Below are 27,930 nucleotides of genomic sequence, written 5' to 3' on the forward strand. Positions count from 1 at the left end.
CGAAAATCCTGTTTCTCGTCTACATATTATTAATATTAATATTATTTGTAAGGCAAACATTATCGAAATATTGAACTCCCGGCCCCGCCAGGTTGACGTCATATGAGCCTTAATAAAATATATATTTTGGATAAAAAAAATCTTTGCTTAATAGATAGAAATGCTCGAGTTTTTCCTACTTGGTCAGTGCCTAGATTTTCATTTTACCCCCTATATCTACCGGTTAGACGTAGTCCTTTTTATAAAATAAAAATATTATTGAACATAATAAAAAAAAATGAAATACTAGCTATTTTTTTTATTTCAACCGATTAGCATTTCCTGTAAGAAATTAGAATTAGTATGTTTTTTATACATAAAAATAAATATTCAGCCACATAACAAATTAACAGTTGGCTTTCTTTATATTATGACTTTATATTTGTAAATTTACGGTATCTCATAATTGTAGTGCATCAGTTTTTGACACTTATTATAGATTGCATTATCATCATCTAGAAGCAGATTGTCACATTTGCATATGGTTTCAAACAAACACTTTTAATATATCAATCTGCTGATGTAATAAGATTCTACATTTCAATATTTACAAATCGTTCATTCTATAGCATGAATCCACTCAAGGGCGCGTTTTATTCGCCGTACTCGTGCACGCACCAAGAAACTGGAAATCAGTAAATATTCCGTGTAAGCACGTCGACCGATTGTCTCGTTGCCTGGTTGGAAACAGTTTTCGCATAGAATCTTGGTGGTAAGATTCAACAGCCACTGCAGCACTTCATTGCTCGATGGGTTAGAGTTGCTCTTGAGCCAGGAAGACGGGGACCACAGAAAGAGCTGCATAACATTAGCCGCTACATCGGAACTCAATCTCTGCGAAGATAAGCTCATATTTCATTTCTCCGACTTTTGAACATATTTGAAAAATATCCTCTTACCTTCGCTGGATGTTTTTCAAGTATGTTTTCTATCAACTTCTTCACGATTTGCGGAACCTTTTGAGGTAATGGAGGAAGCTCTTCCATGCTATAGTTAACATTCCTAAGTGATTTGGATTTATCCTACAAATATGCGACTTGTTTACATGGTCATATGATTATTTTGTTTACTCCTGACTGACTACCTCGCTCTGGTAAAACGGATTGGTGGATCCAAAGATTTCGTACGCAATTGCACCGCACGCCCATAGATCCGATTTGGAGTAGTTCAAAACGGAAAATGTTCCAGGTTGTTTGTTTATGATCTCTGGAGCCATAAGTGCCGTATTTCCGCCTTTATCTATTTGGTTAGATGTGTACGGAATATGCAATCCATTGGATTTGTCCGCAATGCAGCAACCGAAATCTGATAAAACCAATATCGGCGGCATATTCGGTGGAGTTTCAATCAATATATTGTCGCTTTTCAAATCACGATGCGCGATGCCATAACGATTCAAATGAGCTACGGCTTCTAACAATTGTGCGAATAGCAGAACTCTGGTATGCATATCAAGTGAATCATTATGTGGAAGATAATCATACAAGCTGCAATTATATCGTTTCATCAATAGAAACAGGCTCATATTGCGCCCATAGCCCTGAGGGTTCAAGCGTGGTGGTAGAGCCATCGGGTAAAGAGAATTCGACAATTGCAAGTGGGGTATCTCATCGCAAAAAACTCCATACATCTGAACGACATTTGGATGGGGTGGTAAATGTGCTGTTTTTTCGATCAAACTGGTATATAAATACAAGCATAAATACTTCAACGGTTAAAGTCTGTTTGTACATTCGGACTTACAATTTTTCCCAATCATCTGTCCCCGAAGTGTTTCTCTTCTTAGCTGGTACTGTTTCGTTGTACATTGCCTTCAAAATTGCCATCGCATTGCTTTGTATATCGTAATTAAACATCATTTTAAGCGCAAGAGGGTAATGCTCTATGCTTGCATCTTTTTCACGCTCGTGAGGCTAAAAATATGTTTCGGAATATTATATTACACTATTTTTTTTTAATGTATATACCGGCGACAATACTTTATCTTTGATGTGTCTGGAATCGGCAAACCCATCAATTACTTCCGACAACAATCTGAAGTTGTGTTTTGCGACATTTCCACTGTCGAAATATGCACTGAATTTCCTATGATTTTTTCCATCACTTTCCAAAATATTCTCAAAAGACCTTTGTCTGCGGTTCAAATTACTAACAGCCGTTTCCTGTGAATATCTGGATTTTGAGTAATTTTCTTTTAAACCGAGCAGGCGATCCATGTTGGACCTGACGCATAAATCATCCACACTACTGCCGAAAATAGGCCCATATTTTTCCAAGCTCTGGTCGAAAAAATTGAACTGTTGAACATCTGGCGCAAGGTCGAGATGATCTTCGTTTGCAGTTGAAGTCTCCACAGTGGCAGCCCGTGCTTCTTCTTCCTTCAAGGCAGCTGCGTAAACTACGGCTGAACATCCTTTCGCCAACGGTGGTCCAATATCTAATTTATTCAAACCAAATTCATCATCAAGACGTTTCTCTATCTCCAGCTCACCGATCTTGGATTGAAACTTAGACATTGCATTCTATTGGATAAAGATAAAGAATTGGCATGAATTTTTGATAATAATAATGTTTATCGTCATATATATACAAAAAAAATGCATTGCCAAATGTGTTGGTAAGCGCGAAACCTGTGAAAAGAATGGTCCGATTTGAGCCGTCTTTGTTTTGTCGTATTTGGATCTATCCGTAGATCAATGTTACGGCGAGAAAAATCGTCGGGAAATTTTCGAAAAAATTTAAAGGAAAATGGTAAAATTCGGAAAATTTCCCATGTGTATTACAATTATATCGTGATTAGCGTTGTCATTCCATTCGATGTTTGCACTAACGAAATTGGTCTTTGTTTGAAAGCGGAAATGGATTTTCAAGTGCAATAATGTGTTTCAAGCATTCGAATAACATCAAGTAAACTATAAAATACACCCATACCTCGCTATACGGTCGCTCTTTATACGGCATTTCGCTGAAACGGCCCTCTTCAATTAAGACACGTTTTCGACTTACGGCCTAAAATGATTCGCTATAACGGCAAAAAAAACTTTTTTCGATGTCAATATATGTGGGTTTGGCATGGAATTGCTGTATACATATACATATTTTATGTAACATGAAGTTGTTTAATTCTTGTTTATGGATTAATGTTGGTCGGAGTCTAATGTTGGTCGGAGTCGGATTATTTCTTGTACAAATATGTGTACTTATTTTTTTTTTTTATTTAAATCGTTTATTTTTACAGGCTCAGTTACATAGGTTTAAAGGAGCCGAACTCCTTACTGTATTGTTACTAGTATATAAACATTTTTCCTTAATTCTAATGTTAATAATATAGGAAACCGATTACTCGCGGTCGACTCGAGTTTAGAAGGGTGACATATTTTCTTCAGGAAAAGGAGGGGATATGAGGATATGTTGACAATGATCACACTCACACTCATCACACTCAATTCTTAAACCTATCTTATATCTAATATGTATTTACATTTCATCTTATTCTTAAGAAGGGATCCGATCTCTCACAAAGGAAAAGGAAAAGGAAAAACTAAGGGTATAAGGACAATCACACACGAAGATCGATAGCTTTAAGGAATACATATATTTGGGACATGTAATCAAGGTCTAACCGAGCCAACACGTCTCTCACCGGCATCATGGGCTGCCTTCCTCGGGCCCGAAGGGTGACTACTAAATTCGATCTGGCGAAAAGATACAGCTCGCACGACCAAACAACGTGCTCGATGTCGTGGTAACCTTGGCCACAAACACAAAGATTGTTGTCGGCAAGATTAATACGAAAGAGTAGCGCATCTAACGAACAGTGATTGGACATGAGTCGGGAGAAGGTGCGAATAAAGTCCCGACTCAAGTCCAGACTTTTGAACCATGGTTTGAGGCTAACCTTAGGGATAATCGAGTGGAGCCACCGGCCCAATTCATCTTCGTTCCATTTGCGTTGCCAGTTAACTATGGTATTTTTGCGGACTAAAGAATAAAATTCATTGAAGGCGATTTGACGCTGATAAATATCGCCTTCAATTGCACCTACCTTTGCTAATGAGTCAGCCCTCTCATTACCCGGAATTGAGCAATGTGAAGGGACCCAGACAAAGGTAATGACATAACAGCGTCTGGATAAAGCTCTCAAAATTTCTCGTATTCTCTCAAGGAAGTACGGCGAGTGCTTTTCCGGCCTCACTGAACGGATAGCTTCGACAGAGCTAAGACTATCCGTTACAATGTAATAGTGTTCAACAGGTCGTGAGGCGACGCTGTCCAGCGCCCAGTGTATCGCTGCCAATTCAGCAATATACACTGAGCAAGGATTCTGAAGACTGTGTGAGGTGCTAAAAAATTCGTTGAACACTCCAAATCCTGTGGACTCATTCATAGAGGACCCATCAGTAAAGTACATATTATCACAATTGATATCCCCATACTTTGCATCGAAGATCGTTGGAACGATCCTCGATCGAAGATAGTCTGATGTTCCATGGATATCCTGCTTCATGGACAGATCAAAATGCACAGAGGAATTGATGTAGTCAGGAAAACAAACACGGTTGGGAATATACGAAGAAGGATTAACCTGCATGGAGACGAATTCATGATATGAGCTCGTGAATCCAGAATGAAAATTTAGCTCGATCAGCTGCTCAAAATTTCCGATCACCAATGGGTTCATAACCTTACACCGGATGAGGAACCGAAGAGATAATAAATTGAAGCGATCTTTTAGTGGGAGTAGGCCTGCCAAAACCTCGAGACTCATGGTATGCGTTGAGGGCATACATCCCAACGCGATACGGAGACAAAGATACTGAATTCGCTCGAGTTTAATGAGGTGTGTTTTGGCAGCTGATTGAAAACAGAAACTGCCATACTCCATCACTGAGAGAATAGTTGTTCGATACAACATTATAAGATCTTCGGGATGGGCTCCCCACCAGGTGCCGGTAATTGTACGGAGAAAGTTTATTCTTTGTTGACATTTTTTACTCAGATACCTAATATGGGCCCCCCAAGTACATTTAGAGTCGAACCAGACCCCAAGATACTTGAATGACATAGCATGAGTGATCGGTTTACCCAAAAGTTGAAGCTTTGGTTTTGCTGGTTTATGCTTCCTAGAAAAAACCACCATCTCTGTTTTCTCCGTGGAGAATTCGATCCCTAGCCCAATGGCCCAGGTTGAAAAATTGTTCAAAGTATCTTGTAAGGATTCTTGCAGGTCGGATTCGTTTGATCCTACGACTGACACCACTCTATCATCTGCAAGTTGTCTTAGGCTGCAATTTTGTGTAAGGCAATTGTCAATGTCGCTTACGTAGAAGTTGTACAAAAGGGGGCTTAAACATGAGCCCTGGGGGAGTCCCATGTAAGAGACCCGACTTACTGCCGAATCTCCGTGAGAAAAGTTCAATTGTTTCTCACAAAGCAAGTTATATAACATATTATTCAATAGAGGCGGCAGACCCCGAGATTGTAATTTGTCTGACAAAACCTCTATTGAAACAGAATCAAAGGCCCCTTTTATGTCCAAGAATACTGAAGCCATTTGTTTTTTTTTCGGCGTAAGCCATTTGAATTTCTGAAGAAAGCAACGCAAGACAATCATTCGTCCCCTTGCCCCTGCGGAACCCATATTGTGTATCTGAGAGTAGGCCATTCGTTTCAACCCATCGATCAAGGCGAAACAAGATAACAATTCAAATCAAGGCGAAACTCCAACAATTTCCGTATACAAGACAGCATTGCTATTGGGCGGTACGAATTGAAGTCGGACGCGGGTTTTCCGGGTTTTTTAATAGCTATAACTCGCACTTGTCTCCAATCATCTGGAACAATATTATTCTCCAGAAACTGATTGAATAAATTCAACAAGCGATGTTTCGCCACATCAGGGAGGTTTTTCAGCAAGTTGAACTTAATTCTATCCGATCCCGGAGCAGAATTGTTACATGAAAGGAGAGCAAGAGAGAATTCTACCATCGAAAACTCGGAATCAAGATCGCACCTATCTTGTGGTATATCTCGAATAATTCTTTGCACTGGAGCGGAATCGGGACAAACCTTTCGTGCAAAATTAAAAATCCATCGATGTGAATATTCCTCGCTTTCATTGAATGAAGAGCGATTTCTCATGTTTCGAGCCACTTTCCATAATTTTTTCATTGACGTTTCTCGTGATAAACCTCCCACGAAATTTCGCCAATAAGCACGTTTTTTCCCTTTGATCAAGTTTTTAAATTGATTTTCAAGGTCCAAATACGTTTGAAAATTCTCAATGGTTCCACGTTTCCGAAAAGCTTTAAATGCATTCGATTTATCTCCATAAAGCTTGGAACACTGGCCATCCCACCATGGATTGGGAGGCCTTCGACGAATAGTGGAACCTGGGATGGGTTTCGTTTGAGCGCGAACCGCGCTGTCATAGATCAAACGAGAAATGAAGTTATACTCCTCCAATGGAGGCAAACCATCTCTGGAATTGATGGCTAGAGCAATCGCGTCCGCATTTTTTTTCCAGTCAATGTGTCTTGTGAGGTCGTATGCCATGTTTATTGATTCAGAAGAATTCAACCCATTGGTGATAGAAATTTTGATTGGCAAGTGATCACTACCGTTGGGATCCTGGATTACATTCCACTTGCAATCTAACGATAGTGAATTCGAGCAAAGCGAGAGGTCAAGAGCACTTGGTTTAGCAGGAGGTTTAGGTACACGTGTTGTTTCCCCAGTGTTCAAAACGGTCATATTGAAGCTGTTACAAAGGTCATATATCAACGATGAACGATTATCGTTGTACGGTTCCCCCCAGGCAGTTCCGTGAGAGTTGAAGTCTCCCAAGATTAATCGTGGCTCAGGAAGGAGTGAGCACATGTCAACAAGTTGCTTGCGGCTAACCGCAGCTCTCGGAGACCAATACAAGCTGACTATACAGAGGTCTTTGCCTCTGATGTTTGCATGACAAGCAACAGCTGCGATCCCTCCAATAGGTGGAAGGTCAATTCTAAAAAATGAGTGACACTTATTGATCCCCAATAGTACCCCTCCGTATCTGTCATCGCGGTCCAAGCGTATTATATTAAAATCGTGGAAAGAGAGATCATTTTGAGAAGAGAGCCAGGTTTCGGATAGAGCAAAAAACATCACAATTGAGTTTATGAATTAGAAATTTGAATGTATCCAATTTAGGCATAAGACTACGACAATTCCATTGTAAAACAGTGATATCTCCGACCTCTCTATTTAAATTAGACATCAAGAGAGATAATCATTGCAAGGAGGGGCCATGTTTGCATCAATTGCTGCAAAATTGTCTTTAGTACTGGAAGCATTGCGGTGACAATGGTTCTGATGGAGTCGGAAACATTAAAACACGTGAAGATTTGATCCACAAGGTCAGACAACTTTATAAATCCCGATTGGGAAGTTGAACTTGACGGAAAAACAGGGACAGTTGGGGTTTTTGATGTCCCCTCGAGTGCTGGGTCGTTCGAAGGTGAACTATTACCACGGAGGCCAGGAGGGACCTAATTTTGCTTATCCGCTGCACTCGATTTTTTGGGCAAGCTAACAGGGGGTATCACCGGAGGGACTTGTTCTTGAACTTTGGGAGTGGTCACATTTTTGCGCCGGGGATTCCCTTGAGAAATAAACGGCGTGCCCTCGTTAGCTGTATCCGCTTCCATTTCGTCAACTGGCAACGTAGCGAAGACATTGTGTGTATTGATTGGTTGTTGTTTTAGAGCCAGTGGAGAAGCGCCCTTCAAAATTTCTGCGAAAGTGCGTTTAGAGCGTTCCCTCAAAGAGCGCTTCTGTTTCTCCCAGCGAGCCTTGTATGTTTCACAAGCTGAGAGCACGTGTGGGGATCCCCCGCAATATGGACACTTATGCTCAGTCGCACTGCAGGATTTCCCCTCATATTGCTCTCCGCAAGTGGCACATCGTTCTTTATTGGCACAATAAGCAGCCGTGTGACCAACTGACTTGCACTTTAGACAAGTCATTGGCTTTGGAATAAAAAGTCGCACGGCTAACCTCAATTTATCTACCATCACGTAGTCAGGGAGAGCTGAACCAGCGAAGGTGACTCGAAACGAGTTGGACGGCGTAAATTTCTTTTCTTCTCCTTCATGGGAGACTGTTCCGAGCTGGCGGCAACCCAAGATCTTAACAGTCGTCGAGGGCAGTTTTTTAAAACGGCCGGTACCTTCACTCGTAATGTATTCGCACGTCAAGCCCGTTTCGGTTATCACACCCTTAATTTCGACTATGTGAGAGGGAATGTAGACCCGATACTCAATTGTAAAATGCTGATCGACAACAATCTTGTTTGCGTCTTTTCGATCATTCACGACAACTCGCAATTTGTTTGATCTAACCTTCGAAATTTCCGAAACGGAGGTATACCTTGCCAGATCTTTCGCGATCTGCATGACTCTCAACGCCTTTCCATTTGGCTTAGGCCTGAAGAAAACAACCCAGGGAAATTTCCGAAACGGAGGTATACCTTGCCAGATCTTTCGCGATCTGCATGACTCTCAACGCCTTTCCATTTGGCTTAGGCCTGAAGAAAACAACCCAGGGACCAGTTCCGGGCGCATCTTCTGGATAGACCTTTACACGGGGAGTAGGAATAACAGGGGGGGAAGGCGAGGACGGGGATTGAGAGTGGGAAGGCGAAGGTTGAGAAGGAGCGGGAAGAACAGAGGGAGAAGACGAGGTTGAAGGTAGAGTGGGATCGTTAAGGGCAGATGGGAGATTTGCTAGTTTTTTGGAGGGAGGCTTGGTATGGTTAGCTGACTCGTCCCCAGAAGAAGTATCTTCCGTATTTGGTACGCGTTTGAGTGACTTTTTTTATCACTTAGGAGAGAACTGGAGTCAGAGACCTACATATCCGAAGGTCCCCCACCCTCTGCCATTTTAAAATTGGCACTTATATTCTATGAACGCACTCCAGTGCAGATGAACGGGAGCGTGCTGAAAGCTCGTTGGTGGTGGGAATGTGCCTACGACACCACTACACACAGTCGTCGGCGAAAGCTTACCCGCACTGTCACTGTTGGCACGATGACTCGGCGAAATCTCCAATGTCGGCGAAGCAGCGACAAAACAAAAACCAATGCTTGGCTTTCCGAGGATGAAAGCCTCTATCCACTTGCAGGCAGGGCACTTCACTCACTATCCAGATAGCGAAATGAACTCTTGAATCGGCGAAGAATGAAAATATGTGTACTTGTAATGTATATATTTTTGATTTGATTTTCGCCAAACCATCATCAGCAGCCGCCTCACCTATGGCCTTGAACTGACGTGTTTGGCTGGAGACAAGCTATCAAAATCTCTGACACCGATCTACAACAAAGCACTACGGACTGTCTCCGGTCTCCTGCCATCAACACCAGCTGCCTCTGTCTGCGCCGAAATTGGAGAACCTCCTTTCGATCTGATCATAGACTCGGCGATCGTAGCCAGGACTGCCAGTTTCTTGTCGAAAACCAGCGGTAGAGGGGAGACCCACCTGACCGCCCTTAGCAACACGCCAACCTCCCCCCAGTGGCAAAACAATCCTGGTTTGGTGCGAACGACTGGAGGTTCCCAACTGTTCTCGTCGAGAACGGTATTAGAGACAACTTCCGAGCCAGGGCGAGCTCGATCGGTCTGCTAGAATATTTCACGGCCATCATAGCAGAAAAATACCGTCTCCACGAGATCAGATACTCGGACGGATCAAAAGGACCATCGGGAGTTGGATTTGGGGTAAGCGATAATAATAATAGTCTGATTTCCAGCAAGAAACTCGCGGACATCTGCCAGGTCTTCTCGGCCGAAGTGACCGGCATCTTCGAGGCAACTACAACTTCATCTTCCAAGCCGTTGTTGGTCGTCTCCGATTCGGCAAGCGCCATTGATGCCATCGGTGCGACCAGGTCCAAACATCCATGGGTACAGGCCATCAGGAAGAACATATTGTCCGACACTGTGCTCATGTGGGTCCCCGGACACAACGGCATCGCAGGGAATGAAGCGGCCGACCAGTTTGCCGGAATCGGTCATACCAGACCGTTCTTCACTGTGCCGCTTGACGATGTGAAGTTGTGGATCACCAACTCTTTCCGCACCTTTTGGACCGAAAGGTGGTTTGCAGAGAGGGGGCAGTTCCTCAGAAAAGTCAAGAGCACGATTGTCAGGTTTGACGATGTTAAAGGAATGAGAGAACAACGAATCCTGTCCAGATTGAGGACCGGTCACTGCTCGGTCTCACACGGATTCAATAGAGGACCCTTCCATCTACTCTGCGACCTCTGCCAAATCCACAACTCCGTCGAGCACGTCTTGTGTGGTTGCCCGAAATTCGATGATCTGCGAAATCTGCATGGAATCAGCGGGAGTGTAAGAGATATCTTGAAGGTCGATCCAGCAAGAGTAGCAGCGCTTGTCTGCTACCTAAAAGATGCCGAACTATTTTTTAAGATCTAGCGTCTGAACAATGGATCAGTCAAGAAGATCCTTGTTCCTTCCCCTCCAAGATGAAGGGGAATAAGAACACGTCGGCATTCAACGGCACGGCTTCCTCACCACTGGCCTGGAGCCATGGTCCGAGGATATCCATGCCATCTGGTCCAACAAGCAAACAGCAAGTTCTTTGTTAAGTCATGTCTCGCAAAAGGATTTATATGTGTTCAATTTTTACGTCCAATTTTTATGTGATAATTTTATGTGCAATCTGTTCCCAACGAAACCTTGCGGCAATGCCGTCGATAAAGAGGCGAACCAGCCCAGGAGGCTGAAAACCTCTCAAATAAAGAATAAAAAAAAAAAAATTGATTTGGAAGAAATAAAAAAAAAGTATTTTGAATGATAAACCATGTTACATATTAATTAAAATTGGAACCGATTCGATTGAATTTGTATGAATTCGTATTAGAATAATAGATTCCTTATACGGCTTTTCGCTTTGCGGCCAAATTTTGTGGAACCAATCTAGGCCGTAAAGCGAGGTATGGGTGTAGAGTCAATAGATTCACATCGCCGTATTTGTCGACAGCTATCGCGAATTCATTGATTTTTTCCTTGAAAACGTCCTATTTGAAGATCATTTAACGGATAGTCTGAATATTGAACCTATGAACGTTGGTTTAGTAAGAAAACGTCAATTTTGATGGCGCGCAGTTCGCCGGGTCAGCTAGTGTTATAATAAAAGGATTATGAAAGAATGATTCCGCTACTTTTTTTTGGAATCATAGCTTTAAAAATGACCTGCGGCGGTCGTGTAATCATCTACTTATTCCAAAGTGATCTATTTTCATTTCTGCTGTTTGCAGTGAGTGGCGGATGAAGCAGGGATAACTGCAATACAAGTGATAAGCATGTACCATATTCAAGAAGTGGTATCTAGCTCGAAAGGAAGATTTCCTGATCGCCAAAATCAATGGAACCTTCATGTGCAAGTCTTCATGAGAGGACATTTCAACGCTTGGACTGATAAATGGGAAAGCAGATGAACGCAAGAATCGTTTGCATTTAAAAAAATGGACTAATTTCACTAATTCTTCATGCATTTACCTTAACACCTGGTGATGAGCCCACATTTCCATTTTCAACCATTGCCACCTTTGAGTTTTTGACAACGGTATCAGTTGAACTGCGGAAGTTATGGCGAAAACAATGAAGCAACTGCGCTTCATGGTTTGTGCGTACTGGGAGCTCCATCCAGTTGCGAAAAAAAATCTAGTCTAGTCTATACGTGTTGTTATCAATTTTCTCATCTCTATATAACTTGGGTGGCATGTCATTAACGACGGACTGCAGAAAGTCAGGCCGATGATGGACTCTCGACCATCTCGGCGGAAGGCACTAGTAGTGCACGAGGCCACATCCAACCTGGCTAAAGCTTCTAGTAAATTAGTCCCTCTCACGTTGGTGCATCTGCTTACCCACTCTACTGCCAAAGCATTGAAATCCCCTCCTATAGCGACTGGTCGTTCAGCGAGCTCCTCGGTGAGGACATCCAGTGTTCGCGCCATGCATAGCGAGCGCATACTTGTTCTGACATGTCAAGACGATATAAATTAAAAAAAGTTGATGGGTCTGAGCCTAGGGGCACGGACGGGTTCGTGACATAGGACTGTGATTGTGTGTAAAAATTGCATTTGAATTGAGTTTTTTTCATTGCTTTTGATTTTGCATTCGAGGAAGTGAAGTGCGATTCTAAGGAAGACATACATATACAGCCATTCCATGTCAAACCGATATAGTGGTTCTCAGATTTTAGTGAAAAGTGTTAGATTTGTTCTTTATTGTAACATATTAGACTCGTATTTTTTTGTTTTTCCATTAGGGTGCTCAATTCCATTTTAGGGTGGTCCGAAACATCTATTTTTTCGCCTTTTTTCCAAAAAATGACTTTTTTAGAAAATTCATAACTTTTGAACTACTGAATCGATTCAGATAATCGACATATCAAATTAAAGACAAAGTTAGTTTTTCGGAAAAATATTATGCATGCAAAAAAGTTTTTGTTTTCGTAATTAATGGTTTATTTGATTTTTTATGTTTTCATGGCTTTGGGCTAGAGGGCGCTATTTTTTTTTTTTTTTTTGAAAGCTGATGATTGTTTACATAATAAATTGCAAAGTCCTCCCTACACTGGGGGGGGGGTCCGTGATATATCTTGTTAGAATGATACGTCTCTTCCCGTTGTTGGTTAAACTTCAACTCTTTTATTGAATTCAATCTTTACATTTGTACCCTACGCTTGGGCGGTGGCTACGTGACCCTTTTTGCGGTACTCAGCATAATCGCCGTCGCCCGGTCATCGCTCGGGTGGCGTGACTACGATTATGCTGAGTATAGTGTTTATGTTAACTTATGTTAGCGCTTCCATTTAAGGGACGTATCCACCACACGCCCTATTTAATAATATTTAAAAATTATGCTATAGTTTTGATTTTTAAATCTAATATAAAGTTATTATAATTGGTTGTATAATTTTGTATGGAAAATGTTTTACAATTGATTTTGGATTTTTATTTATGTGATCATCGCATAGCATACGCATAGTCAGCACATGCAGTTCGTCACCCATCGAACGATATAAAATGTTTATAGAGTAATGCTTACCCAGCATAAACATTCCACCGCACATGAGCGCTTGAACGTAACATGACACTGACCCAACGTCGGCTAGTGCAGTTTTGATCATTTACAATTATTTTCTCTTTCGTTTTTGTTTTGTTTCATGTTTGGGTTTGCTCTGGTGTATCCACCACACGCTCTATGTACGTTTTCACTCTGCTTTTGTGAATATAGTCTTCCTTCTTGTTTATTAAGACTTTGAGATTCGGGTCTAAGTCTTCTAATACTTTATACGGCCCGTTGAACCTTGGTTCTAATTTCTTTGCTGTCTCATTTTTAATCCAAACTAAATCTCCTTTATTGTACAATTTTGATTGTTTGGTTTTATTAGTCTCTGATGTTCTTTTTATTTTGTCTTGTATCAATCGATCTTTTACTTCCTTGTGACAGATTTGTAATTTTGCTTTCATTTGTTTGCAATAATCATCGTAGTTATAAGTTTGACTTTCTGTTAAATTTGAAGGCATCTTTGACAATCTTCCAAATACTAAGTAGAATGGAGTGTAATTTGTTGTTGTATGAACTGTGTTATTGTACGCGAATTCGTAATATGGTACCCATTGGGACCATGAAAAAAAATTATTATCACATCGTATTCTCAAGAAGTTTCCCAAACTTTTATGAGTATTTTCTAAAGATCCTATTGTTTGATGATGATATGCGGTACTATTGAGTTTTTTGATGTTCAAAATTTTTGCTACTGAGGTAAAAAGTTCTGACATAAATTCTGTTCCTCTGTCAGTTGCAATTCTTTCGGGAACGCCATATTTTAGTATGACGCTTTTTACAAATGCTTTGGCTACAGTTTCAGTTGCTTTATTCTTTATCGGAGTTGCGGTAATAAATTTCGTGAGTTCACATTGTGTCGTCAAAATATATTTGTGTCCGTCGGAAGGAATCAATGGTCCTACAAGGTCTAAGTAGATTTTTTCAAATGCGGCTCCGGCTGTTGTGGTTACCGTCATTTGTGGTTTCGAGAAGTTAGTAGATTTATATTTCTGGCATTTTTCGCAAGATTTTATAAATTTCTCTACATCTTGTTTCATGCCTTTCCAATAGTATTTTTGCTTGATTGTGTTCATTGTTCTTTTAGCACCTGCATGTCCTGTAGTAGGTAATAAATGATAGTCATTAAGAATCAATTTTTTAGTCATGTCATCTTCTATAAATGTGACTTTATTTGAAATTGGAATTATTTCTGGTATACCTTTCATTAAATCATTTTCTACTATATCTTTATAGAATTGGTGCGCACCTTTTTCATTTATTTTTATATATAGTTCGTGGACGTTGTTTCTTTTACATATCAAACCAATCGTACTCATTGTCTGTCGTAACAAGACTAATATTTTTGTTGGTTTGACTATTATCTCTTCTTTTTCTGGTATCCATATTGCATTCTCTTCGTGATTATCATTTTTTATTTTAATTTGAACCATTTTCTTACCTGAAGTGCGATGGCCAGTCGCCGCTTCATTGTGTTCGAGAAATTCAGATTTCTTTTCATTGCGTGTTTGCATTCGTGTTGTTACGAATGTCTCATGAGTTAGTTTTTTGTGTATATCTTTAAGATCGGATGTAGAAATACGTGATAACGCGTCCGCTATAACGTTTTCCGTACCTCGCTTATAGATTACATCAAAATCGTATTCTTCTAGTGCTAACCTAAACCTTGTTAGACGACTGGATGGATCTGTCATCGAGAAAAGGTACACTAACGGTCGGTGATCTGTGTACACATCGAATTTTCTTCCATATAGGTATGGTTTGAAATGGCGTATACCCCAAACTATGGATAAAAGCTCCTTTTCAATGGTTGGGTAATTTTTCTCTGCTTTATTAAGAGTTTTACTAGCATAAGCAACTGGTTTACCATTCTTATTAGAAAGAACAGCACCGATTGCGTAGCCACATGCGTCTGTATGTAGAGTAAATTTGTTACTTTCTGTGAAATCAGGAAAGTCGAGTATTGGTGGATTCGAAAAATTTTCCCGAAGCGTTCTGAATGCACGTTCACATTCATTACTCCATTGGAAAGAAATATTTTTTCTTGTTAAATAATTTAGTGGTGAGCATAAACTAGCAAAATTTTGTATGTGTTTTCGATAGTAGTTAGCGAAAGCTACAAATCGTTTTACTTCGTCGGCATTTTTCGGTGTTGGCCAATTTTTGACCGCTTCTATTTTTGCTGGATCAGGTTTTACACCCTCCGCAGAAATCAAATGGCCTAAATAGAGCAATTCTGTTTGGAAAAAAATTGCACTTTTTTGGGTTTAGCTTTAGGTTTACACTTCGAAGTTTTTCGAAAACAGACATTAAGTTTTTATTATGTCCTTCTATAGTTTTTCCGAAAACAATAATGTCATCGAGATAGACTAAACATTTCGTCATATCCAATCCTGACATAGCTAATGTCATAAGTCGTGAGAATGTTGATGGGCTGATTTTCAAACCCATGGGCAGTCTCGTCATTTGATACTGCCCTGATGGTGTTGAAAATGCAGTCACGGGTCTATCCTCGGGTCTTAACTGACACTGATAGTATCCCTGTGATAGGTCTAAATGCGAGAAATATTTCGCCCCAGCAAGAGCGTCTATAATCTCATCAATATTTGGTAGAGGGAATTTATCATCCTCCACCGCTGTGTTCACTTTTCGGTAATCTATGACTAGTCTCCATTTTTTCATATCCCCAGAACTTTTCTTTGGTACTAGTAAAATGGGACTGTTCCATGCAGGAGTCGTTTTTTCTATTATTTGTTCCTTTAACATTTTGTTTATTTGTGCCTCTACTTCTGATTTTTGCGTATTGGGCAATCTATATGGTTTGCTATATATTGGCTGAACCTCTGTTTTCACTTTAATAACAGGACTGTAGATATTGGTCACTGTCAATTCGTCCGATTCCAAACAAAAAATGTCGGCATACTTTGTACATATTTGAATTATATGCCGGTTTTCTGTCTGTGATAAATGACATAAGTCCAACTCTGTTAGAAGTTGTATTACTCTGTCTTTCGCATCTTTTGCATGCTTCGTTTCCACTACCAGATAATCACTCGCAGGTTTGATAATTGGTTGTAGATTTGAAATATTCACTGGTTTGTTTTTTACATTTACTATTCGAATGGGTATCTTTCCGTTTGAAGGTTGAACAATTGAGTTCGCACTATATACATGTGGTTGTATCTCTTGGTTCATTACAACACATGTTTCTTCAAAATTTGTATTAATAAATTTTATCACCTCTGTCCTAGCAGGTATTGTGTAATTCATCTCATCATTAGTATGCAATGTCATTTTCATGTTTGTAAAATCAATCTTAGCTCCGAATTCCTTCAGGAAATTTGTACCAATTAAACCATTTACTGTATCTGGTAAACTCTCCATTATATTAAATCTAATGGGGTATTCTGTAGAATTGAATCCCATGAAAGTGTCAACATATCCCAGCGTACTTGTAATTCCATTCACACCACTAATTTCTAATGTATGTGTATTATCTATATTTACAGTTTCAGGAAGACATCGTTTGTCAAGAATACAACAAGATGCTCCACTGTCAATTATAAGTTCTATATTTTGACCAAATAGTTTAAATTTGGCTCTGAGAGCTTTTTTCGTATTAAAATTAACGAAAAAGATCAATCAGATTAGCCTCTTCCCGTTGTTGTCCTTGTTGTTGTTGTTGCTGTTGTTGTTGTTGTTGTTGATGTTGTTGTTGTTGTTGTTGTTGTTGTTGTTGTTGTTGTTGTTGTTGTTGTTGATGATGTGGTCATTGCCCCTCGGCAATGTTTGCCGTGTGAACGTTGTTTCGACCACGACGGTTATTACCTCTAAAAGTCTGGTTGGTTGGGCAGTTATCATAATTGTGGTTATAATGATTATTATAGTGATTACCTCTGCCGCGGTAACTACTGTTTCCCCTGGAGAAACCACGCCCTCTGGGGTTTCCCCGGCCTCTCCAGTTGTTTCGTCCGTAACCTCTATGTTGCATTCTTCCAGTGCTGCACCATAGGGCCATCATGCCTTCTAGACTATTTTCAGCGTTTGGAGTACTGTGGCACTCCAGCGCATCCGATATCGCCTTATTCAACGATGATGGATTTCTAGCCTTTAAGAAAAATTTTGTAGCAGGATCTTTCAGTCCTTCAATAAAAGCCTGTACTGCTACTGGTTCGACAATGTTTAGTGCTGCAGCCTCATTAGGAAATGTTCCCATAGAGACATGTGCAGCTGCTAATTTTGCTGATAATTTTTCAATTTCAGCTCCATAATCGGATATTTGTTTGGAGTTTTGCTTTTTGCTTAGCATCTCCTTTTCCACTGCCTTTGGTGTTACTTTAATTGAAAATTTTCTTTTGAGCGCATCAAAAGCTTGATCTATTGTTTGGGCACTCTCGATTGCCCCGTGGGCTGCACCCACTAATCTTGTCTTCAAGAACTTTAAAATGCATGCAGGTGGAACATCCTCCGAATATTCCACGAGCAGTTCCACTGTTTCAATGAATAATGACAATTTGGATGGCTCGCCATCGTATTTATCTACTAGCTTCATAGCTAAAGTTAGATCTAATACTGCTGTCATCTTACCGTTTCGTTCTTCGTCACTGTCAAAATTTGTGGATTCTTCGTCACTGTCAAATATTGTGGATTCTTCCTCTTGTTCGGTTTCTTCTTCTTCTTCTTGTTCGATTTCTTTTTCTTCTTGTTCGATTTCTTTTTCTTCTTGTTCGTTTCCTTCTTCTCTTACGTCTTCTGACGCTAGTGTTTTCTCCAATTCTTCTGGAGTTTCACTTAATATCTTACAACACTGCCTTGCTAGTCCTTTCAGATGCAAGTAGCGTTGTTTATACTGCAATCGTAGCTGTGACTCTTTAGTGGTCAGTACGATTCTTTTTAGTTCTGTAAGATAATTTTGGATTGTTTGAATTTTCCTGGTTTTTGTAGTTTTTGATAATTTTCTATTCTTAAAGAAGAATAGAAATTTATCAAAAACTACAATTGCTTAATAATTTCGCTAGGTTATCCCCTGCGATGAAAAATGTATCCATTCCAATGGACACATAATTTATTTATTAAATATGTTTCTAAATTCACTACTTTTCAGTACTTTCAGTACTTAAAGATCTAATTGATCATAATGTTCCATTGCCAGTTGCAGCTCGTTGTAGTCCCATAGGAGCTCCTCGCGTATGCTCCTAGTGTTTTGTTGGATGGCTGCAACACATGCGACTTTGAATTCAGCTTCGATTATTTTCCGTTTGGCTTCTTTTTCTTCCACAGTTACACTTTTCCTCTTTTCCGCCATTCGCTCCCAATATTTACGTTCGCGAATAAAATGGTCGTTGCACTGTTTTATTATTTCTTCGTGAATGTTTCTAGCTTGAGCCATTTTAAATTCGGCTTTTATGTATAGTTCACTCTTATATCACCAGTTTCTTCTCATACATTGCTTAAAGTTGCCATACTGGCACTTCGCACAACCCGTTCCGTTTGCTGACGGTGTATTTTTGCAACCGCCTTCCATGCGAAATAACCGAAAAACAACACTGCCATTGCACACAAAGCAACTGTTTGTGCAGTATGATTTTTCTCAATTGTGGTGTTGGCCGCCGTGGGCGCGACAATTTCATCCGCGCTAAACCAACCCATTGTTCGTGTAGGTATATATATATATATTTTTTTTTACTGTTTAGAAACATACTGCAACAAAATCCTTTCGTCTGTTGGACAACATTCAGCAGGCACTGCTTCAATTATCAGTAATGCAATTGAATGAACAGCTTCACTTTGTCACACGATTAACATCTCAAATAATTAGTACAACCAGCATTACGCACAATACTTTAGTCTTGTTATGTATCTAACCGTTTATACACTTTCTCTACCACACATTGCAAAACACAAGTGATACGGTTTACTTGTGTTCAATTTTTCACCATCACACAATTAGGTAATTTATTAATACGAGATCTCCGATCTTAATCCCAGTATTTCATACGTTTTTCCACATTTTTCAACATGTTCAAGATTGGCATGCATCACCATTCACTCCAACCAACATTATCGTCGTCAGCGTAAGTCAACACTTATGTCGTTCAACATAATTGTTATATTGCCGGTGTTACAAAATTTCACTTCGCTGCTTAAAGTACACACAAATTTTTTTTTTCTTCGTTGATTTTCACTTTCTAGTTTCTGGCGCCAGTAAAAATTGACTGTTTCTTTGTCAACTAAGTTATATCTTGTGATATATCTTGTTAGAATGATACGTTTCTTCCCGTTGTTGGTTAAACTTCAACTCTTTTATTGAATTCAATCTTTACATTTGTACCCTACGCTTGGGCGGTGGCTACGTGACCCTTTTTGCGGTACTCAGCATAATCGCCGTCGCCCGGTCATCGCTCGGGTGGCGTGACTACGATTATGCTGAGTATAGTGTTTATGTTAACTTATCGCGCTGCGCGCTTCCATTTAAGGGACACATCCACCACAATATCCAAAAATGAAAAATATGTTTTTTTTTGTTTTTAATTTATGATAATCTGATATGCGTGAATATACCCCATCGAACCTCTAAATCAGCAGCCAGTTAAATTCTTTATTTGCATTTTTACATTGACAAACAACATGTTCGATATCATGATATCCTGGACCAACATTGCATAAATTGTTAGTAGCAAGACCTACACGATAAAAACGTGAATTGAGCACGAATTGATTGGACAACGTGCAATGGAACAACTAATAAACGCCTATTATCGGCAAATGGAGAATGATTCATAATACGCATCGATTAACATTGCCCGAATTTTGCCCGAATGTGGGCAAAAAGATTGCTCGTTGCATCAGGGAGGAAAGCGAGTGGTTAGCGCAATCGAAAAAAAAACCCATTTTAATCGTCAAATTCTTCATTTTTTTTACTATATTTTCTGTTCATGTTTGAAGCAAAAAATTTCTGGATAAATTTCCTGTCTAATGGTATACAACACAACATATCTCGCAATAACAATTTTGCGTAATATGCGTTTGAAAACTCTTAATGAATCGTTACATTTTTCGTGGAGTGACCCCTCTATATAGAAATCAAAGACATAGTCCTATGTCAAAATCTCCATCTTATCAACAACAGAAATTTTCCATTCACTACTCGAAGCAATTTTCCACCATTTCATTTCATAGCATCACCCCGCGACGTGCGAGAGCGAGATGAATGGAGTAGCAAAATTATAAACGAACAGCACCCGAGCGATCCGAGTGGAGCCGACAGGATGATCACCCCACCAGCTTCCGACTAACATAAAAGCAGAGCACAACATGATATACAGACTGTTTTGGTGGCAAAACCAGCCACCGTAAAACACGGCGCTTTTCAGGGCCATTAAACCTTTCAAAGAAGAGTTATTAAAAGTTTTTCACAATACCAATGCATTCTAAAGTGACATAATATGACATATAATATAAACTGATTTATTTTGTTTATGGTTGTTCTTGAACTTATTGGTTTGGGGTCTTTTAAATTGATCATTCAGTTTTCACAAACCCATGCATGGTTTCCGAATTAAAAGTGGCTTCAAATTACAACACATTGTATGCAGGATGGCATTAACGAATTTTCTCGTTACCAAGAACTGCTTTCTTTGGTTGATAACTGATGTTGAAAATTGACTGACGTTACATCTGCATTGTATAGAAACATAACTAAGGAGCAACATGATGAGCTATGTATTTCCTGCTGCTCTGTCCTTATTTTAAAGGACTTTAATCCTGTGTTAATTTACTGTTGGTTTTTCAGAACGCTTATAGCTAGTTTAATTCTCGACAGATCGTAGAGTTCATCACAAAACCTCAGTTCTTTTTCATTTCTATTTACTTTGTTTGCGGAGATACAAATCTTACAATTCATTCGTCTTCGAAACCACAGTTTAAGGTACGGTAATGTGCTCAATAGTGAAATATATGATAGTGAATAAGCTGATGACCACCTATGCATTCCCTATCACAGCCATCATTTTGATTGTACGATATGTGCATACGCCGAAAGATGCCCGGCGTTGAACATTTAATAAGTACAAAGCCTTCAGAAAAAAATCAAGAATCAACTATGAGATAGTAAGAAAAAATTGATGTGGAGTCGATCTAGCGTAGTGGTAACATCCATGCCTCTCACGCTAAAGATCACGAGTTCAATTCTCACTCCCAACATTCTTCCAAAAATGGAAGTAAAAACTGACGAACCAGCCAAATGAGTTAAAACTCACTATAATACAGATAAAAAAAAAAAGAAAAAATTGAGAAAGTTTGTAAAAAAAAGCAAAAACACAACACAAAAGTTCTTTTCAGAACCCCCAACATGTTCATAAAGAGTAAACAGTAAACTAATCCATTTTTCAGGTAGATAGGTGGGTATTCACGTAGGAGAAGAAAATAAAATAATATATTTAAAAAATATATTTAGCAAAAGCTGTCCCCTTTGTATAGTCCTACGTCACTCCGGTTATGTTCCCGACATTACCCACCCGTCTTTTTTACTTCCACAGTGTGCTTAGCCATAACCATTCCAACGGCAGTTAGCTCGTCAAACATCGTCAAATCTGACAATCGAGCTCTTGACTTTTCTGAGGAACTGCCCTCTCTCTGCGAACCACCTTTCGGTCAAAAAGGTGCCGAAAGAGTGGTAATGAAACAATTTACTGAAACACGTCTGTTTGCTATGACGGTTAGATAGAAGAGAAGGTTTATTCATTTATACACTCATGGCTTGCTAAAATGTTCATTCTAATAATTCATCGGTTACTTATCCAACACCCCCACTTAATCGATGATTCTATCGATTCCTATTGCACGTCTGCCAACTTCAAGTTTAGGGACTGGCGCCGCTTTCGTCAAAAGATCTGCCGTTTGAAGAATACTACCAACGTGCTTCAAATCTATTATCCTCTCACAAAGCTTCTCGCGAACGAAGTGATGTCGAATATCGATATGCTTGCTCCGCGGCGAATATCTCACTTCCTTCTCAGCAAGATTGATCGCACTTTGATTGTCACAAAAGATAGTTATCGTCTCCGCTTGTCCCGATAGCTCCTCTCGTATTCCACTCCACCATATGACTTCTTGTGTTGCTGTTGATACCGCCATGTACTACGCCTCTGTCGTTGAAAGGGCCACAGTTGTTTGTTTGCGGCAATTCCACGAAATTGGTCCACCCGACTTCATGAAAACATATCCAGTTATTGAACGTTGCGTCTCGATATCGTTTCCCCAGTCTGCATCACTGAAGCCAACGAAATGGCCATCTGCTTGTTTACTGTAGATAAGCTTCATCTCTTTCGTTCCTCTCAGGTACCGCAAAATACGTTTTGCTGCCTGCCAGTGTGGTTTACCAGGATCGCTTCAGTAATAGCTGACCGCATTAACAGCGAAACTGATATCCGGTCGAGTGCATTGTGCTAAAGGGTGTGTCACATCAAATTGCATCACGGAAAAAACGCTGTAGAAATTCGCCCAGTAGACCGATCACAACAACTTTTGGCATTTTCTTTTTATTCATACTTCGAGCCCAAGCCCGTATGCTCGCACCTTCCTCTTTACCCCGTCCATAAGGTTCTGTACAACGTCAGGTTGTAGTTTTTTTTGAACAGAAATCCATTTTCTCTTGAAGTCCGCCTCCGATTTGACAACTTTTGGGTTCTTCCGGAGGGCCTGCTTCATAATAGCCCAATATTTCTCTATTGGGCGAAGCTCCGGCGCGTTGGGCGGGTTGATTTCCTTTGGCACGAAGGTGACCCCGTTGGTTTCGTACCACTCCAACACGTCCTTTGAATAGTGGCACGAAGCGAGATCCGGCCAGAAGATGGTCGGGCCCCTCGTGCTGCTTCAATAGTGGTAGTAGGCGCTTCTGTAGGCACTCCTTAAGGTAAACCTGCCCGTTTACCGTGCCGGTCATCACGAAGGGGGCGCTGTTTTTGTACTTTTTGGCAAACTTGGATAGTTTCTTCTTGCGAATCTCCTCCGGAACGCTGAATTTGTCCTCTGCGGAGAAGAACAACAGGCCCGGCAGCTGACGAAAGTCCGCTTTGGCGTAGGTTTCGTCGTCCATTACCAGGCAATGCGGCTTCGTCAGCATTTCGGTGTACAGCTTCCGGGCTTGCGTCTTCCCCACCATGTTTTGCCTTTCGTCGCGGTTAGGAGCCTTCTGAACCTTGTATGTACGCAGGCCCTCCCGCTGCTTGGCCCGCTGGACGAATGAACTTGACAAATTCAGCTTATTGGCGACATCCCGGACCGAACTTCTCGGATCACGTCTAAACTGCTTAACTACGCGCTTGTGATCTTTTTCACTGACGGAGCATCCATTTTTGCCGTTCTTCACCTTCCGGTCGATGGTTAGGTTCTCGAAGTATCGTTTTAGTACTCTGCTGACCGTGGATTGGACGATTCCCAGCATCTTACGGATGTCCCGATGTGACAACTCCGGATTCTCGAAATAAGTGCGCAGGATTAATTCACGACGCTCTTTTTCGTTCGACGACATTTTTCCAAATTTACGAAAAATTGACAGTGAAGCATGGCCAACGTGATCTATACACTCTTATCTGATTATAAGCGAAAGCTGAAGATATAATTCCTAAAAAAATTCTACAGCGTTTTTTCCGTGATGCAATTTGATGTGACACACCCTTTAGAAATTGGAGCCCACCTTCCAATTCTCGAAATCGAACATTCTGCATTTTGATTCGTTCTTCTTTGGTTCTAGGACTCATTTGCTTTGAATGCTTTTGATTGTGATCTGCCGGAGTTGCTACAGTATCACAGTCACTCATGCCGAATCGGTCTAGTAGTTGTTGAATGTACTGCTCTTGATTCAAATACACACCTCTCCTCACGTAACTCGGATTCCAAGAACTTTATTGACCAATCCAAGATCTTTCATTGAAAACTTCATTGTAAGTCGCTTCTTCGAAGCATTTACCCAACGCTGATTGTTGGAAAACATCAGAAGGTCATCGACATACACCGCCACAATGAGAATATTTCCATTCTCGATTTTAAGATACATGCACGTGTCAAACCTTGATCGCATCAGCCCAAAGCATCTGAGCTCTCCATCCAGCTTCTGATTCCAGACTCGGCTGGCTTGTTTCAATCCATACAGCGCTTCCTTCAACTTACACACTTTTCTCGAAGTTTCATTTTTGACAAACCCTTCCGGCTGCTCCGTGTATATGTCTTCTTCACTCAGCTCACCTTGTAGAAACGCTATGACTGTGTCCATCTGGTGTATCTTTAGATCCATACCATCGAATATTAGCATACCTGACCACGGGCGAATAAGTCTCTTGATAGTCGATGCCCTTCACTTGAGAGTAACTCTTTATTACTAAACGAGCTTTATATCGTTCTGTCGACCCGTCAGGATTCGTCTTGATTTTAAACACCCATCTGAAGCGGAGTGCTTTCCCTACCTTCAGGCAAGTCGGTGAGCTCCCATGTTTTTTCTTCAGTAGTCCATTATATACCTCAATCATTGCGTCCTTCCAACGGTTGCCTTCGTTGCTCGTAATCGCTTCTTGGAATGTTTGTGGTTCATCACTCGTATAACTGTGGACTTTGGGAAGCTTTATGAGGAAGAATACTGAAACCCAAATGGAAAATCGTGATACTTGCCTGGAGTCACGCGCTCCCTCGCACTGCGCTTCACCAAATGCTGTGGGTCCTCTGTTTGTGGAGGGAACGCAGCAGGTTGTTGATCCACATTAATCAAAGAGCTGCCATTGTCGGAACTATTGCTGTCACTAAGCTCGATCCGCTGAAGGATATTTTGATCTTGTTCTTCCCCTCCTTCTAGTTCATTCCGCACAACTGTTTCGAAAGGAGTACGGGTTACGTAAGCTATCCCAAGCTTCTTTTGAAGTTTTGGCGTTTCGTACCAGTTCATAGATCTTGTGGTCGATGCTTAGTTGCTTAGTCTTGGTTGCGAAAGACCAGGAGCTGTAATTCTCCGAAACGCGTAAAATTTCCCTTTCATGTGTGCGACACTGAACTGCCCGGTAATCGAGCTCCAGCATTGCCTTGTCCTCTGAAACCAGTTTGAGATCCGTTTCCTCCTTCAACATCTGTTCCGGCACCCGGCGCATTCACTACTATTCATATTTCGCACAGGAGACCTCGTCACTGACATATTATTCACTCGATTAAATGTTCTTGAGTAATTTCTTCACATTTTCTTAATTTCTTTTCTTCGTGAATGAAAAATTTGCGCGTCACCAAACAGTGCTGTTGCTAGGCAACTCCACAAATTCACGTCGTCAAGTGGCACATCCCGAATGAAAAACGGTTCGGTGTGACCGATTCAGACAAACCGGTCGGCCGCTTCGATGCCGTTGTGTCCGGGGACCCACATGAGCACAGTGCCGGGCAATATGTACTTCCTGATGGCATGTACCCATGGATGTTTGGACCTGGTCACACCGGTGGCATTAATGGCACTTGATGAATCGGAGACAACCTTGGAAGACGGAATTGTGGTTGCCTCGAGAATGCCCATCACCTCGGCCGAGAAGACCTGGGAAATGTCCACGAGTTTCTTGCTGAAAATCGCCTATCATTACCGTCTCACCCGCTTACCCAAACCTAACTTCTGATGAGCCTTTCGAGCCGTCCGAATATCTGATCTCGTGGAGACGTATTTTTTCAACTATGATAGCCACCCGTAGCCGGATCTTTCTGTTGTCGCTCCGGTGTGTTTTGGAAATAGTTTCAACAGATTCAACCATATGGTACAGCTCTTCTGAACTTCCTCGAAATGGCTAAAAAAGCTAAGTTTGTGGTCGACAAACACACCAAAGATCTTTAATGTTTTTCACTGAGGGATATCATCTTTGTATAGCTGGAGTCTGGAGCTGTGACCCTGATGTCTGTGGCTGCATATCAACATATGACCGCTCTTCTGCGCTAAATGTCTGAATCCTCTCTCGACCGCCCACCGGCCAATGGCGTTGGTAGCTGTCTGTACCCTGATGCGTGGAACCCTCGGATGTCACCCATTGTCATCAGATAAAAGTCGTCTGCGTAGACTGAAACGGAGACTTCTTTAGGTAGGACTTGGACCAGGCTATTCATGGCGACGAGAAAGAGAGTAACGGCAAGAGCAGAACATTGAGGTACTCCTGTCTTCTTGTGGATAACTTGGGAGTTGATGTTGTCCTCAAAGGTTTGAGTGTGACGAAGTTTTTGATAAAGTGAAGTAGTTTACCATCAACGCATCAGTTTACCAGAATTTTCTGCACTAACGGGATCCATGTTCTGTTATACGCCTTTTCCCGGTCCAGTGCTACCATCTCCAGGTGCTAACGGTTCCTGTTGGCTTCGGCTACAACGTCTCCGAGGGTCGCGAAATATTTGTTGACGCCAGTACACGACCACTTTGCAGTCCGTTCATGTTGTTGAGGAGACTTTCGGCTTTTTCGGTTATTCAGGTAACATGCAACCTTTAAAACCGAGTATTTTATAAATCGTTGAATCTTTTTGAACTACTTGCCCTTCTCAGTGATAGATAAAATAGTTGTGTTTTCATTTTATTATAATTGACGTGAAAAATAAAAGGGTGTTAAAGGTAGTCTCGATTGTCTTTATCTTATACCATAATTCAAATATTCCAGCCTACGTCAACGACAAGCTATAAAAATGTTGCAGATATTTCAAATATTCTTAGTTTAATTTTTACATTTCTAATACTTGCAAACCTAATTATTTTGGTCTACAGGGCATTGAAATATACGCAACGAAGTGCACTGTATATAAATTCATCTTCAGAAGCTAGACACTATCAACGTTAATTTGCTAATAAAATCTACAGGGCACCCTTGTCTCCTCGACTCAGTAATGTTGTGTCATTTCGGTGAGTGTTCAGTTTAGATTATGATATCAAATAAAAAAGCCTTATTCTATTGAGTGGAACGCAACGCGGCGTCAACAATTTTAGCATAGCCAAAGATAGCCGATGTTAGATGAAAGATACGACACTGAGACAGTTGTTACAATACCTACTCTTATTTCCCAACATACTGCTTCCAATTCGTCTTCTTTTGTGAGAATGCCATCTCCTGATGCAAGGCTTACTCCAACCAATGATAGAAACGGCGTTGAATCGCCGAACATAAGTCTAAAAGGGTTCATGGTGTTTTGAAAATGTTCCGATCATTTTTCTATATTTTTAAACATTGATATAACATGATTCAGTCGGAATCAGAATGCGTACCTTTTAGCAGCTTGGGATCGGAGTTTGGACGAATCTGGATTTGTGACTCTATTTAGAACACTATCGACGAATAACTGACGAGCTTGACTACCAAATCTCAGAAAGCTATTGCTTCGAAACTGTGGTGCATGGTTTACTCTGCCTGGATTAGGCCGATTAAAGGTATCACTGACTTTTAATGCACTGGGGATCCTTCGATTACGACCGTTGTCCAGAATGTTGATGTGTAGGTCTCGCTTCAAGTAGCTTTGAACCAGTAGTCGACCATGTTTAAAAATTCGTGTCGTTAACAGCCTGAACGACATTTTGTTTGCGTAATACCAGAATCGTATTTAATTGTTCAATTTTCCTCCTGTATACTTCTTAAACTTCAAAATATAAGTATTTTTCGTATGACCGTTCTGAAATGTTTATATCTTCCGCAGTATTCTCCGCATCAGTCGAATTATCTCGTTTATTTTTGGTTTTATATGACAGTTCTTTCATTG

At 40.7% G+C, this 27,930-nt stretch overlaps 1 protein-coding gene across 2 annotated transcripts; it reads right to left on the reverse strand.

The window, feature by feature from the left end:
• Positions 1–397: 397 nt before the first annotated feature.
• Positions 398–27,929, reverse strand: LOC129779442 (serine/threonine-protein kinase Pink1, mitochondrial). 2 transcript variants are annotated; one of them, XM_055786924.1, is made up of 7 exons: positions 27,443–27,929; positions 27,232–27,346; positions 2,007–2,561; positions 1,783–1,952; positions 1,124–1,718; positions 939–1,061; positions 398–873 (listed from the first exon to the last, which is right to left on the reverse strand). In XM_055786924.1, exons 1-7 carry the CDS (start codon positions 27,745–27,747, stop codon positions 598–600), a joined length of 2,139 nt encoding a protein of 712 aa, XP_055642899.1. In that variant the 5' UTR covers positions 27,748–27,929; the 3' UTR covers positions 398–597. The 2 variants fall into 2 exon arrangements, with proteins under 2 accessions (XP_055642899.1, XP_055642900.1); XM_055786925.1 differs by having other exon boundaries at positions 2,019–2,561; positions 27,443–27,928.
• Position 27,930: the final 1 nt, after the last annotated feature.

The sequence above is a fragment of the Toxorhynchites rutilus genome, chromosome 3, assembly GCF_029784135.1.
Source record: "Toxorhynchites rutilus septentrionalis strain SRP chromosome 3, ASM2978413v1, whole genome shotgun sequence".
In the NCBI taxonomy this organism is placed as follows: Eukaryota; Metazoa; Arthropoda; class Insecta; order Diptera; family Culicidae; genus Toxorhynchites; species Toxorhynchites rutilus.